The 11,643-nt window shown below is 46.2% G+C and overlaps 1 protein-coding gene across 2 annotated transcripts in view; it reads left to right on the plus strand.

Annotated features, from left to right (window-relative positions):
- The window catches only part of LARP4B (La ribonucleoprotein 4B), an 87,619-nt gene extending 76,318 nt beyond the window's left edge, over nucleotides 1-11,301 (plus strand). For both annotated transcript variants that reach the window (XM_088025831.1, XM_088025830.1), the window contains 4 exons: nucleotides 4,081-4,245; nucleotides 6,232-6,356; nucleotides 6,449-6,557; nucleotides 7,703-11,301. In XM_088025831.1, coding sequence (XP_087881957.1) covers nucleotides 4,081-4,245; nucleotides 6,232-6,356; nucleotides 6,449-6,557; nucleotides 7,703-7,975 — 672 coding nt within the window. In that variant the 3' untranslated portion in view covers nucleotides 7,976-11,301. The remainder of the gene's footprint in view (nucleotides 1-4,080; nucleotides 4,246-6,231; nucleotides 6,357-6,448; nucleotides 6,558-7,702) is intronic.
- The last annotated feature ends 342 nt before the right edge of the window (nucleotides 11,302-11,643 follow it).

The raw sequence follows: 11,643 nt of genomic DNA on the forward strand, positions 1-11,643 counted from the left end.
GCCACTGTCAGAGAAATTACTGCCTGTGTTCTCTTTAGGATTTTTATGGTTTCAGGTGTCTGATCCATTTTGAATTTATTTTTGTATATGGTGTAAGAAAGTGGTCTAGTTTCATTCTTCTGCATGTGTCTGTCCAGTTTTCCCAACACCATTTGTTGAAGAGACTGTCTTTTTTCCATTGGACATTCTTTCCTGCTTTGTCGAAGATGAGTTGACCATAGAGTTGAGGGTCCATTTCTGGGCTCTCTACTCTGTTCCATTGATCTATGTGTCTGTTTTTGTGCCAGTACCATACTGTCTTGATTACAGCTTCGTAATAGAGCTTGAAGTCTGGAATTGTTATGCTTCCAGCTTTTTTTTCTTTCTCAAGACTGCCTTGCCTATTCAGGGTCTTTTGTGGTTCCATACACATTGTAGGATCGTTTGTTCTAGTTCTGTGAAAAATTCTGTGGGTATTTTGATAGGGATTGCATTAAATGTGTAGATTGCTTTGGCTTGTATAGACATTTTCACAATATTTGTTCTTCCAATCCATGAACATGGAATGCCTTTTCATTTCTTTGTGTCAGCTTCAATTTCTTTCATCAGTGTTTTATAGTTTTCAGAGTGTACAGGTCTTTCACCTGTTTGGTCAGGCTTATTCCTAGGTATCTTAACTGTTTTTGGTGCAGTTATAAATGGGATTGATTCCTTAATTTCTCTTTCTGCTACTTCATTATTGGTGTATAGATATGCAACAGATTTCTATACATTGATTTTGTAACCTGTGACTTTACTGAATTTGTGTATCAGTTCTAGCAGTTTTTTGCTACGATCTTTCCAGTTTTCCATATAGGCTATCATGTCGTCTGCAAATAGTGGAAGTGTTGACTTCTTCCTTGCCGATTTGGATGACATTTACTTCTTTCTGTTGTCTGATTGCTAAGGCCAGGACTTCCAGTGCTTATGTTAAGTAACAGTGGTGAGAGCAGACATCCCTGTCGTGTTCCTGACCATACAGGAAAAGCTCTCATTTTTTCCCCATTGAAGATGCTGTGGGTTTTTCATAGATGGCCTTTATTATATACTGAGGTATGTTCCCTCTATACCTGCTTTGTTGAGGGTTTTTATCATGAATGGATGTTGTGCTTTGTCTGCATCTACTGAAATGATCATATGGTTTTTATCCTTTCTTTTATTAATGTGGTAAGTCATGTTGATTGATTTGTGAATATTGAACCACACTTGCAACCCAGGAATAAATCCCACTTGATTATAGTGAATGATTTTTTTTAATGTATTATTGGATTTGGTTTGCTAGTATTTTATTGAGAATTTTTGCATCCGTGTTCATCAGGGCTTTTGGCCTGACGTTCTCTTTTTTCAGTGGAGTCTTTATCTGATTTTGGAATTAGGATAATGCTGGTAGAATTCCCCTGGGAAGCCATTAGGCCCTGGACTTTTGTTTGTTGGGAGTTTTTGATTACTGATTCAGTTTCTTTGCTGGTTATCAGTCTATTCAAATTTTCTTTTTCTCCCTGTTTCAGTTTTGGTAGATTATATGTTTCTAGGAATTTATCTGTTTTTTCCAGGTTGTCCATTTTTTTGGCATATAGTTTTTTTTATGATAGCCTCTTACTGTTGTTTGTATTTCTGCGGTGTTGGTTGTTATATCTCCTCATTTGTGATTTTATTTATTTAGGGTCCTTTCTCTTTTCTTTTTGATAGGTCTGGCTAGGGGTTTATCAATTTTATTAGTTTTTTCAAAGAACCACCTCCTGGTTTCATTGATCTGTTGTTTTCTTTAGTTTCTATATCACTTATTTCTGCTCTATCTTTATTATTTCCTTCCTTCTGCTGGCTTTAGGCGTTTTTCTTTTTCTATCTCTTTCAGGTGTAAGGTTAGGTTGTTTATTTGAGATTTTTCTTGCTTCCTGAGGTAGGCCTGTATTGCTCTATACTTCGTTCTTAGAACAGCTTGTGCTGCATCTCAGAGGTTTTGGAGCATTGTGTTTTCATTTTCATTTGTTTCAGTGTGTTTATTTCTTACTTGATTTTCTGGTTGACCCATTCATTCATTGTTCAGTAGCGTGTTGTTTAACCTCCATGTATTTGTGGTCTTTCCAGATTTTTTCTTGTGGTTGACTTTAAGTTTCGTAGCCTTGTGGTCTCAAAATATGCATAGTATGATCTAGTCTTTTTGTACTTGTTGAGGCCTGCTTTGTGACCTAATATGTGATCTATTCTGGACAATATCCCATGTGCACTTGAAAAGAATGTGTATTCTGCTGTGTTAGAAATGTTCTGAATATATCTGTTAAGTCCTTCTGCTCCATTGTATCATTCAAAGCCATTGTTTCCTTGTTGATTTGCTGATTAGATGATCTGTCCATTGCTGTGAGTGGGGTGTGAAAGTCCCCTACTATTATTATGTGTTATCGCCAGTAAGTTTATGTTTGTTATTAATTGGTTTATATATTTGGGTGCGCCCATGTTGGGTGCATAAAGACAATTTTTAGATCTTGTTGGATTGTCCCCTTTACTATGATATAGTGCCCTTCTTGATCTCTTGTTACAGTCTTTGGTTTAAAATCTAGATTGTCTGATACAAGGATTGCTACTCTGGCCTTCTTTGATATCCATTTGCTTGATAAATGGTTCTCCACCCCCTCACTTTCAATCTGGAGGTGTCTTTGCGTCTAAAATAGTCTTCGTAGGCAGCACATGTTATGGATCTTGCTTTATTTTAAAATCTGTTTTTATGCCCTTTGTCTTTTGATTGGAGCATTTAATCCATTTACATTCAGAGTGATTGTTGATAGATATATATTTAGTGCCATTTTATTACTTGTTTTGTTTCTGGAGATTTTCTCTGATCCTTCCTGTCTTTGTCATTTTTGTTCTCTCTTTTCCCCTCAAAGAGTCCCCTTAATATTTCTTGCCAGGTTGGTTTAGTGGTCGTGAACTTCTTTAGGTTTTGTTGGTCTGGGAAACCCTTTGTCTCTCCTTTCCTGAATGATAGATAGCCTTACTGGATATACTGTTCTTAGATGCAGATTTTTCCCATTCAGCACGTTGAATATGTCATTCCACTCTCTTCTGCCTTTTGCCAGGTTTCTGTTGAGAAATCTCCAGCTAAAATCTTACAGCTCTTCCTTTGTAAGTTAATGACTTCTTTTGTCTTAAGTGCTTTTAAGACTTTTTCTTTATCATTGTATTTTGCAAATTTCATTACAGTATGTCTTGGTGTTGTGCTGCTTTTGTTGATTTTGATGGGAGTTCTTTTTGCCTCCTGGATCCCAGATTAGGGAAGTTTTCAGTTGTCACTTCCTCAAATAAACTTTCTGCCCCCATCATTGCCTTTCTTCTGGGATCTTGGGTTTATAAATTACTCTTGGATATTATTATGAAGAAAACAAACTCAAGGAACCTGATAAAAATCTGTCATGAAATAACCATGTTTTTACATAGTGATTTTAAAATACAAAGTGAGGTTTCAGATAACTGAAGTCCCTTCCCCCTTCTTAAACTATTTTTTAATGGAAATCTTTGTAAAATTTCTTACATAAGTTTCAGGGAGTTCAGAGTGGCATTTTTTTGTTTATTTCTTTCACTACCTCCTTTGTAAGTTGGGTGGCAGGCTCTCTGGTGATAACACAGTTCCTGTCTGGAGAGGAGTACCGTCAGCGGCTGTACTCAGGCTGTCGTGATGTTCGACCGGTGGGGTTGAGTTTGCCTCCCTCACTCGTCCATCCGATGCCTCTGTGCTATGCTTGGCCACGTGCCTGTGTACCCCTGGTTTGTGTTGGCCGACTGTGGACTGGGAACCGGACGGTCTTGGCATGGCAGACAGGTAGCTCCATACAGCCGGTGGCAGCCTCAGGGGTTCGGCTTTATAACTGTGCTCCTGTTGGTTACAGTTGCCTGATAAATGACCTTTGTTTAAATGACGACGTGTTGCAGTCATTGGGAGACCTCTCTGTTTTCAGACGGAGACAGAGATCAGAAGCTGGAACGGATTGTTTGCCTTACTCTTCGGCTCTGTGTCTTAGTGTCGGACGGTGTGTGCTTCTGCAACATGACAGTGTTGTTCTCTTTCAGAGGAGTCAAACTCAGTCTCCAACGCCACCAAAGCCCCCATCCCCGAGCTTCGAATTAGGACTGTCCAACTTCCCTCCGTTGCCTGGGGCAGCAGGCCACCTGAAGACAGAGGACCTCTTTGAAAACAGGCTGTCCAGCTTGTTAATAGGGTCCTCAAAAGAAAGGGTAAGACACATACCGTGAATGTTTGCCTAGTGCCAAGTTTGCGCCAGGCTCTCTGCCGCGCTCTTCATACAGGCAGTCTTCATATGTGGAAGAGCTTCAGAGAGGGTGAGTGATCCGGAGGCCACGTGGGTTTGGAGTGGTGGGGTCAGACTTGAACCTGGGACTAGACCTTCTCTGTTAATTCCCTTACTGTCTGCCAAGGTCAGGGGTGGAAACTGGCATCATGTGCCATACAGATGCTCTCTGTCACCCCGAGGCTCAGATTGCACTTTTATTGTTGTTATTCAGGACCTACCTTTATTTTACAAGTCTGCAAAATAAAACAGAAATCTGAGTTACAGCAGAAGTGATGAGAATTTTTAGTGATCTATGCCACAACAAGGAGCCCGGAAACATCCTAACGTAGTAGAGGGCTCAGGGAGGGATTTACAAAGCCCCATGTCCAGCCCTCGTCCTCCTGCTGCATGCTTCCTGCTCCTGTTGTTAACCTTTGCAGTGGGGCGGACTGCAGGACTGTACGTTACGGTAACAATCACATGCTACGTACATCTGGCATGTCTTGTGCATTATTTTAAGTCTTAAACTTTCGGACACTAGTCTCTGGGCTATAGCTGCCTCTCTCCAGTGATGTTAGAGTTGGTGCGGGTAAGGGGCCTTGACTTCCAGTGACCCCCTGGCCTTGCTCGTAACCCTTGGTGTCAGGCACACAGGGGGCAAACAGGCTAGCCTCCACCCCGCTCCAAAAGCAGCAACTACTATTTTTTACATTTCGAGTCTCCATGAATGCCTACTTTGAAGAAGTCTGAGCTGGATTCCACAGCCCGGGGAGGCACAGCTTCTTGGTGGGGCCCCTGCAACAGCATTTTCTGTTGCCTTGGCGCTTGAGTGTGGGAGCTGCTTGGGGGGCGGGGTGGTGCTTGGCAGCTCGTCCCCAGAAGGGAGCTGGGTCACGCTGGCTGCAGTCTGCACTCCGGCACAGCGAGACAAGACCATACCCTGGAGTAAGTGAACCTTTACAGAAAGGAGGCATTTTCCACTCGCACCTTCCCACTAGCCCGGCTTCCTTCAGCTGAGCATGCACTTGTGAAGAGTCTGGTGCTGTGGCAGGGCCACAGCACTGGGGGCACAGGGCATAGACGGTGCCATCCCACCCACCTTGCTCCCTCGAGATGTTCTCGGTTCAGTCTACAGCTGAACCTTTGACCCGCTCTGAAAGTAGAATTGTAAGAATGCGTTCTTAGTGCCCGTGCTGACTTCCAGTGACGTATCCGTGAGGAACGCATGAGGAACACTGCCCTGGTGAGCTGCCGCCGTGTGGGGGGCGCTGTCTGGAGTAAGAGCAGCTGGTGGTACTCACGTCTTTGTCCCATGACCGCGGACAGATTTAATGTCCGTGTTCCAAGCTTTCATTTTCTCGGCTGTTAAACTGGGAATAATTACACCTGCTTCTAGGGCTGGGAACTGCCAACACCGGCCACCCACCTTGAGGCACCCACATTTATGTCTGTAGGGAAGTGTCGATCTTTTTGATTTTAGTTACAAGAAGGAGCCACACGGAATTAGATTGGGAACTCCACATTTAACAGAAATTTGAGGGTTCATTATGTGCCAGGCTGTGCTAGGCATTGGGGTGTCAGGAATAAGATGCCTTTGGTATTTATTCTGTGGAGAAAACAGGCTTGTGGACAGCGAAAGTGGAGGCCCAGAGGGGGGCCTGAGTCACACAAGGGGTGAGGTGTTTGCGGGCAGTGGGGGAGCACTCTGGAGGACAGGCAGGGCTCTATTTCCTCTCACTGCTGGTTGCTCCCTTTGGTAGAGGCCATGCTTCCAGCCCCAGCAGAGTGACCCCGGGGCCCCCAGGAGGAAGGCAGAAAGCCTCCTTGTCGTTCAGACTGGGACCTTTTTTGGTGTGTCTAAGGTCATTAGGACAGAAATCTGAAGGCTGTGTCTCTCCCCTCATTGAACTGTCCTTCCCCTGGTTTTCAGAGCCTAAATACGGATGCAAGCACGAACACGCTCCCCGCGGTGAGCCCCAGAGAGCCCTTGGTGCCGGCTTCCAGTGCTGTGTCCGCAGCCTATGGGCGGTCTCCCTCCCCGGCCTGTCTGCCCGAGTAAGTACGGCCTTCTGCCGCGCCTCCGTGTTGTCGGACTGCCCTTGCCTGTCGTGAGTGGGAGATTCAGACCTTGGGTGGCATTTTTACAGGGATCCCAAGGTGGTGGAGAAGCAGAGAGAAGCCTCAAGTGTGGACAGACTTCCTTCTGCCCTGACGACAACGGCAAGTAAATCAGTGCAGGTGAACGGCGCTGCCACGGTACGTGTCCTGGCCGCCCTTCCCACCCCGGGGAGGAGGGGCGTGGTGTTCCTTTTCTGTGTCAGCTTATTTTCAGTGGAAGTCTGGTTTGCTGGGTTTTTTACGTGTGTAGGTGCTGTGCTTTCCTCACCTAATTCCTTGAGTATTGGCTGCTGACTTTCCACTGAGTGTCCTGGTTATTTCTCATTGCCGCCACCCTGGGGGCTTCTTACTTCACTGTTGGTTGAGCCAGGTTGTCTTTTGAAGTCTCAAGACTGCAGCCCGGTGTTCTCCATGGATTCCGATCACTTGTCCCAGTGGACACCGGGAAGAAGCCACGCCACCCCTGCCCACCTGCTCCCACCCCTGGGCGGCTCCGTCCTGGCTGCAGGCCTCCCTCCGCCTCCTCTGCCTGCCTCCTTCCCCCCTGGTGCAGCCAACCTGGTTTATTCTGATTCAGTGAACTTTTGTCATTTAGATTTGGGAGTTAAACCCTGTCTATAAGGTTGCATCTTTAAAGGAAACGTTTTTATAGATTACAGTTACTTTTAAGTTAGTAATGGCTTATGGAGGTGAAATAGTTTTAAGTTTCTCTTCTGTTATTTAGCCTTCAAGCTTCCACTTACCTGAAAAATTAACTTTTTAAAAAAAGTTTTTAACTCTGTCTTCACCTTCCCTGGATCTACACCACCAGCCTGTGGTGGTTTGAAATGGGCACAGACATTATTTGAAGCTCCTTGGTAAGTGATGGGCTGCATGGTTCAGGTGTTCCAGGAAGCCCATGCCGTGCGATGTGAGGGTGTTTGTAAGGACGTGTGGGCGGAGGAGGTAGATGCTGCTTCTGGCTCTTTCCAGGGGCAGCTTTTCTCACACCTTTTTTCAGGGCTTCCTTGTGACTCGAGAGTGCAGAGGCTGGCACTGCATATGCCAGGACCTTTTCTGGTTTTATCCGTTTTTATAAGATGTTCCTAGAGTGTCTTGGAGGGAGCTTTGTGCTGCAGGGGAAGCACAACTGGTTGAAATTTATGAGCTTTTACAAGTGACAGCACTTTTGAGTGTGGAATTGAGCATCCGCTGAAAACATTGCTCACTTTCCCGAAGTGAACTTCACACGTTTGGAGGTGGCCTTTTGTGCACGTAACCCCAGCATTGTGTCCCTTTCCCAGGAATTGCGAAAACCCAGCTATGCGGAGATTTGTCAGAGGACGAGTAGAGAGCCTCCGTCTTCCCCGTCGCAGCCCCCAAAAGAACAAAAGCCCAACGCCATCAGTTGTGGGAAGGAAGAAAAGAAGCTCGCCGAGAGAGAGCCCCCTGCCCCCAAGTCCAACCCGGGACCACCCAAAGACCAGAGGAGGCCACCGGGCCGCCGGCCCTCGCCCCCGGCTGCCGGGAAGCGTCCACACAGAGAACAGAGCACCCCTCCCAAGTCCCCTCAGTGAGCGCCGAGGTCTGGGAGGGCTGTGAGGAGCTGGGGTCGCCACAACTAAGCACTGTCCCACTCGGGGCCAAGAATGAGCCGCTGGTTAGGGGCTTGCAGCGTAGACAAGGCCGGTGAGGTGCCTGCAAGTGGTTTTTCTTCCATGAGTCGGATTTTCCCCCTCTTGAAAAAAATCTATTTTTCAGGATTTAATTAATATAAACCTTATTTTAGGTTGGTGCTTAACTGGAGGTGATGCATAAGTCTGATTTTTTTCAGGATAGAAAATGCATTTATCCTAACAAATTGATATTTTTATTAAGCCTCCATGTGGCTATGAATGCAAGCTATATATAGTGAGTTTTTCTAAATTAAGCGGAACTATGCTACTTCATTTTTTAAAATAACTGGTTAGCAAGTGCATTCCTTTGAGATGTCCAGACCGATGGGTGGGCTGAAGACCGCTGGGATCGGGGTTGGAGGCGACACGGTCAGTGTGGCCCGGAGAAGAAAAAGGGGTCAGGTCATGCCCCCGCTGGCTTGGGAGTTGTACTTCATTCAGAATCTTAGCAAGTGACGCTAGTGGTTTTGGTTTTGTTTTTGTTTTTTTAAAAAAACACAGCCCATTATTGACCTACTGGGCGAGATGCACCCCAGAGAGCCCTGAAACCTTGAGTTTTGATGTGCTGCAAGCAAGTAACCAGCCTCTCACTCCTGTCTCAAGTGGTTGTTGTGTAAGACAGAGTCAAAGCACATTGTGAATAGAACTTAAATGAAAACATAAACCTGGTTGCCCACTCACGTGTCCCCGCAAAAATGTACCCTGATGTTGTCTTGCTCCCGAGAGCTGGCAGGAGGGCGTGGGCACCCCCGTGGCCCCCGCGGCTCCCCCGCATTAGCCGCTGTGTGGGCGCCTTCCCGTGGCTCCGCGTCGGCCCGCAGTGGAAGCGTTGCTTAAGTCGTGAGGGAGTGGAGTCTCGGGGGGGCTCGGTGGTGAGGCTGACGGTCCCTCCCAGACGAGGGTCTCACTGATCCCCTTCCGGAAGTGCTGCACTCTGAAGAACGCGCATGCACTAACGCTAGCGGTTCATAATAAAGTTAAATATAAATTATTTTGTTTTAAAATGCCTAAATTTTTTCTTGAAGTATTCTAAGCAGACATTAAAACATTTCCTGCTAAATGTAACCATACAGTTTATTCCACAAAAGGTTATTTAACAAGACTGAGGGTTCTTTTTAAAACATTATTTCCATCCAATATTTAAAGACTTGAATTTTATTTAAACTTGAAAATGACTTTGCCTTAACTTTTGTATAAGACAGCTTAGAGTTGGTGGAGACTGGCCCCCGGGTTGGCACGAGGGGTACAGAGCTGCTCAGTCTGGTGGGGCTGCCGCCACGGGTGTCCCCGAGCGAGCATTCTGTAGCACAGGTCTGCAGTACACCCCGAAGATCTCCAACAGTTGACCTTCTTCAGATTGTTGAGAAACCCTGTAAATGCAAATAGTCGATACTGTATTAAATATGTGCACTTGGGAGTGTGTGCTTTGCTTGTACAGTTGTAAATAATCAGAACATATTAAAAAGGTACCCTAAAGAGAAAAATCTGATAAAAATTATTGATATATTATAAATGTTGCTATTGAGCTGGATGTAGATAAACTAAATGTTGTGGTTTGAATATTATTTTAATTTGTTGAGGTGTTTTTCTTTTTCTCTGATGCTGGTGTGTTGGGCTGATTCTGCCTCTTTGCTGCTGCAGAAGGGAAATGGAAAGTCCTAGCAGAGCCTTCCGACGTTTTCATGCTCTTCTCACAAGTCTGTAAATATGTACTAATCATAGCTAATGTGAAATCATAATGTAGGAAGCAGAAACTGGCAGGAGCTTCAGGAGAAAGCAAAAGATAATCTACTTAGAATCCTAACTGCCAGAGGAGAGCCAGCCCTGGTGCGCTTGACCGTCTCCTTCAGAGAAGCCGCCAGGACTCACTATCTAGGAGTACACAGTGCTAGTGTAAAAGGAACAGGAGGATTTCTTTTTTTGTAGGTGAGGGATTGCTGACTTAAAAAATCAGGAATTAGTTGACCTCTGACGCCCCATCTCATGAGTACTGTAAGAAAAGCTGGCAAGGCAAGCCCCAGGAAGTGCTCACTGTGGCGATCTTTGCTGGAGGAGGAGCGGATGTGGTCAGCCTTGGTCACCCCCCCCCCCCCAGGGGCCGCAGACCCCGTGTGGAGCTGACACACTGGTTTTCAGCAATGACAGATCCTTGCCCTGGCGGCAGGCTGTGTGCTAGAGCCAGCCGTAGCCGTCCGCGGCCGGCAGGACGAAGGGGGTCACTCGTGACAGCAACGGGGCACAGCCGGGCACGGGGGCGGCTGGGGCGTGGGAGGGGCGCGGCCTGGCGGTCCTGTACCCTCCGTGCCCGCTCGCCGCACTGCGGCCCCTGTCCTTGCAGCCCACGTCGGTTGCACCCAGAGTTGCAACCTCGCTCTGGTGGGATTTTTATAGCATCCTTTTTAATTAAGCAACAATGATACACCAAACAGCTATATAACGTCCCAAACCCCACCTTTCTGAGATCACTGTGAGATTTTCCCCTCACAGAAGAGAAGGGAGCCTGGGACGTGGCACGGAGACGGCTCTGGCCCGAGCAGCCACAGCTGGTTGGGGGCTTTTGTCCAGTTTTAGAAGCAGAAGTCTTTCCTTCCCCCAGCAGTAGTTCAGGGTGTAGAATCAGAGATACAGCAATCACAAATGACATTTTAACTTGTAAAATTATGTGAGGATACTTATAATTTGGAAATAGCGAGATGAGAATCTGGCCCCATTTCACCAGACATGAATTTCCAGTAGAGTAGTTGCTTTTTAGGAGTTGGTGTCCTGATGTTCCTGGCCCGGCCCGCCTGTCCTCGCATCACTGATTGTCACTGGTGGGTGGCAGAAGGCGCTTCCGGCGGCTCTGTTAGCCAGGATCACGCAGTTTACATTTCAAAGCCAGTTCAGTTTGTTACAGGGGCAGCGGGTGAGGAAGGTGCGTGTCTGTGCCCGCCACCAGCGAGCTGCATTTGGGGGCTCGTGCGCTTCGTGGCCTGTCACCCCCAGGCGCCCCAGACAATCCAAGTCAGAAGCAGAGCCAGCAGCTGCCAGTCCGCCGAGCGGGACGTGCTACGGAAGCTTTCTTGAGGGCCTTTGTTTTTGTTCTACTTCTTTTCATTAAGACTGGAATCAAGCTTACGTGTAAACTATTGATAATTTAAGTTTCCTTTTGTGTCATTCAGTGTAAAACTGTCTAATTTGAAAAAAAATGTAGGTTATGAAAAATAAAGATTTAGGCACTGTTGCAATTTTTCTTTTGATTTTTTTTTAATTAAAAATTCCTTCAAGAATACATCTTTTTAAAAAATAATTCTTGTCTCTTCCCATCAGCGTACATGAGAATGGAATGTGGTTGCCTCCAACTGGTGTTTGGATTATCGAGGCCCCGAGCATCTGCAGCGTAAGGGGCCCCCAGTCGGCATAGTGGTCTAAGACGTTCGGGGGAGCAGTGCACTAAATCCAGGATTTACCACGGAGCTAAATATCCCAATGTCGGGATCTTCCGTTGCTTGTGTTAAATGGCCTGTCTCTTGTGCGATGTTCCCGTAGAGTCACTTGATGATGGGTCCTCGTGGTTTTCAGATCAGACG

Source organism: Eumetopias jubatus, unplaced genomic scaffold (assembly GCF_037043125.1).
Source record: "Eumetopias jubatus isolate StellerSeaLion01/CBP00866 unplaced genomic scaffold, mEumJub1_p1.0 scaffold_8, whole genome shotgun sequence".
NCBI lineage: Eukaryota > Metazoa > Chordata > Mammalia > Carnivora > Otariidae > Eumetopias > Eumetopias jubatus.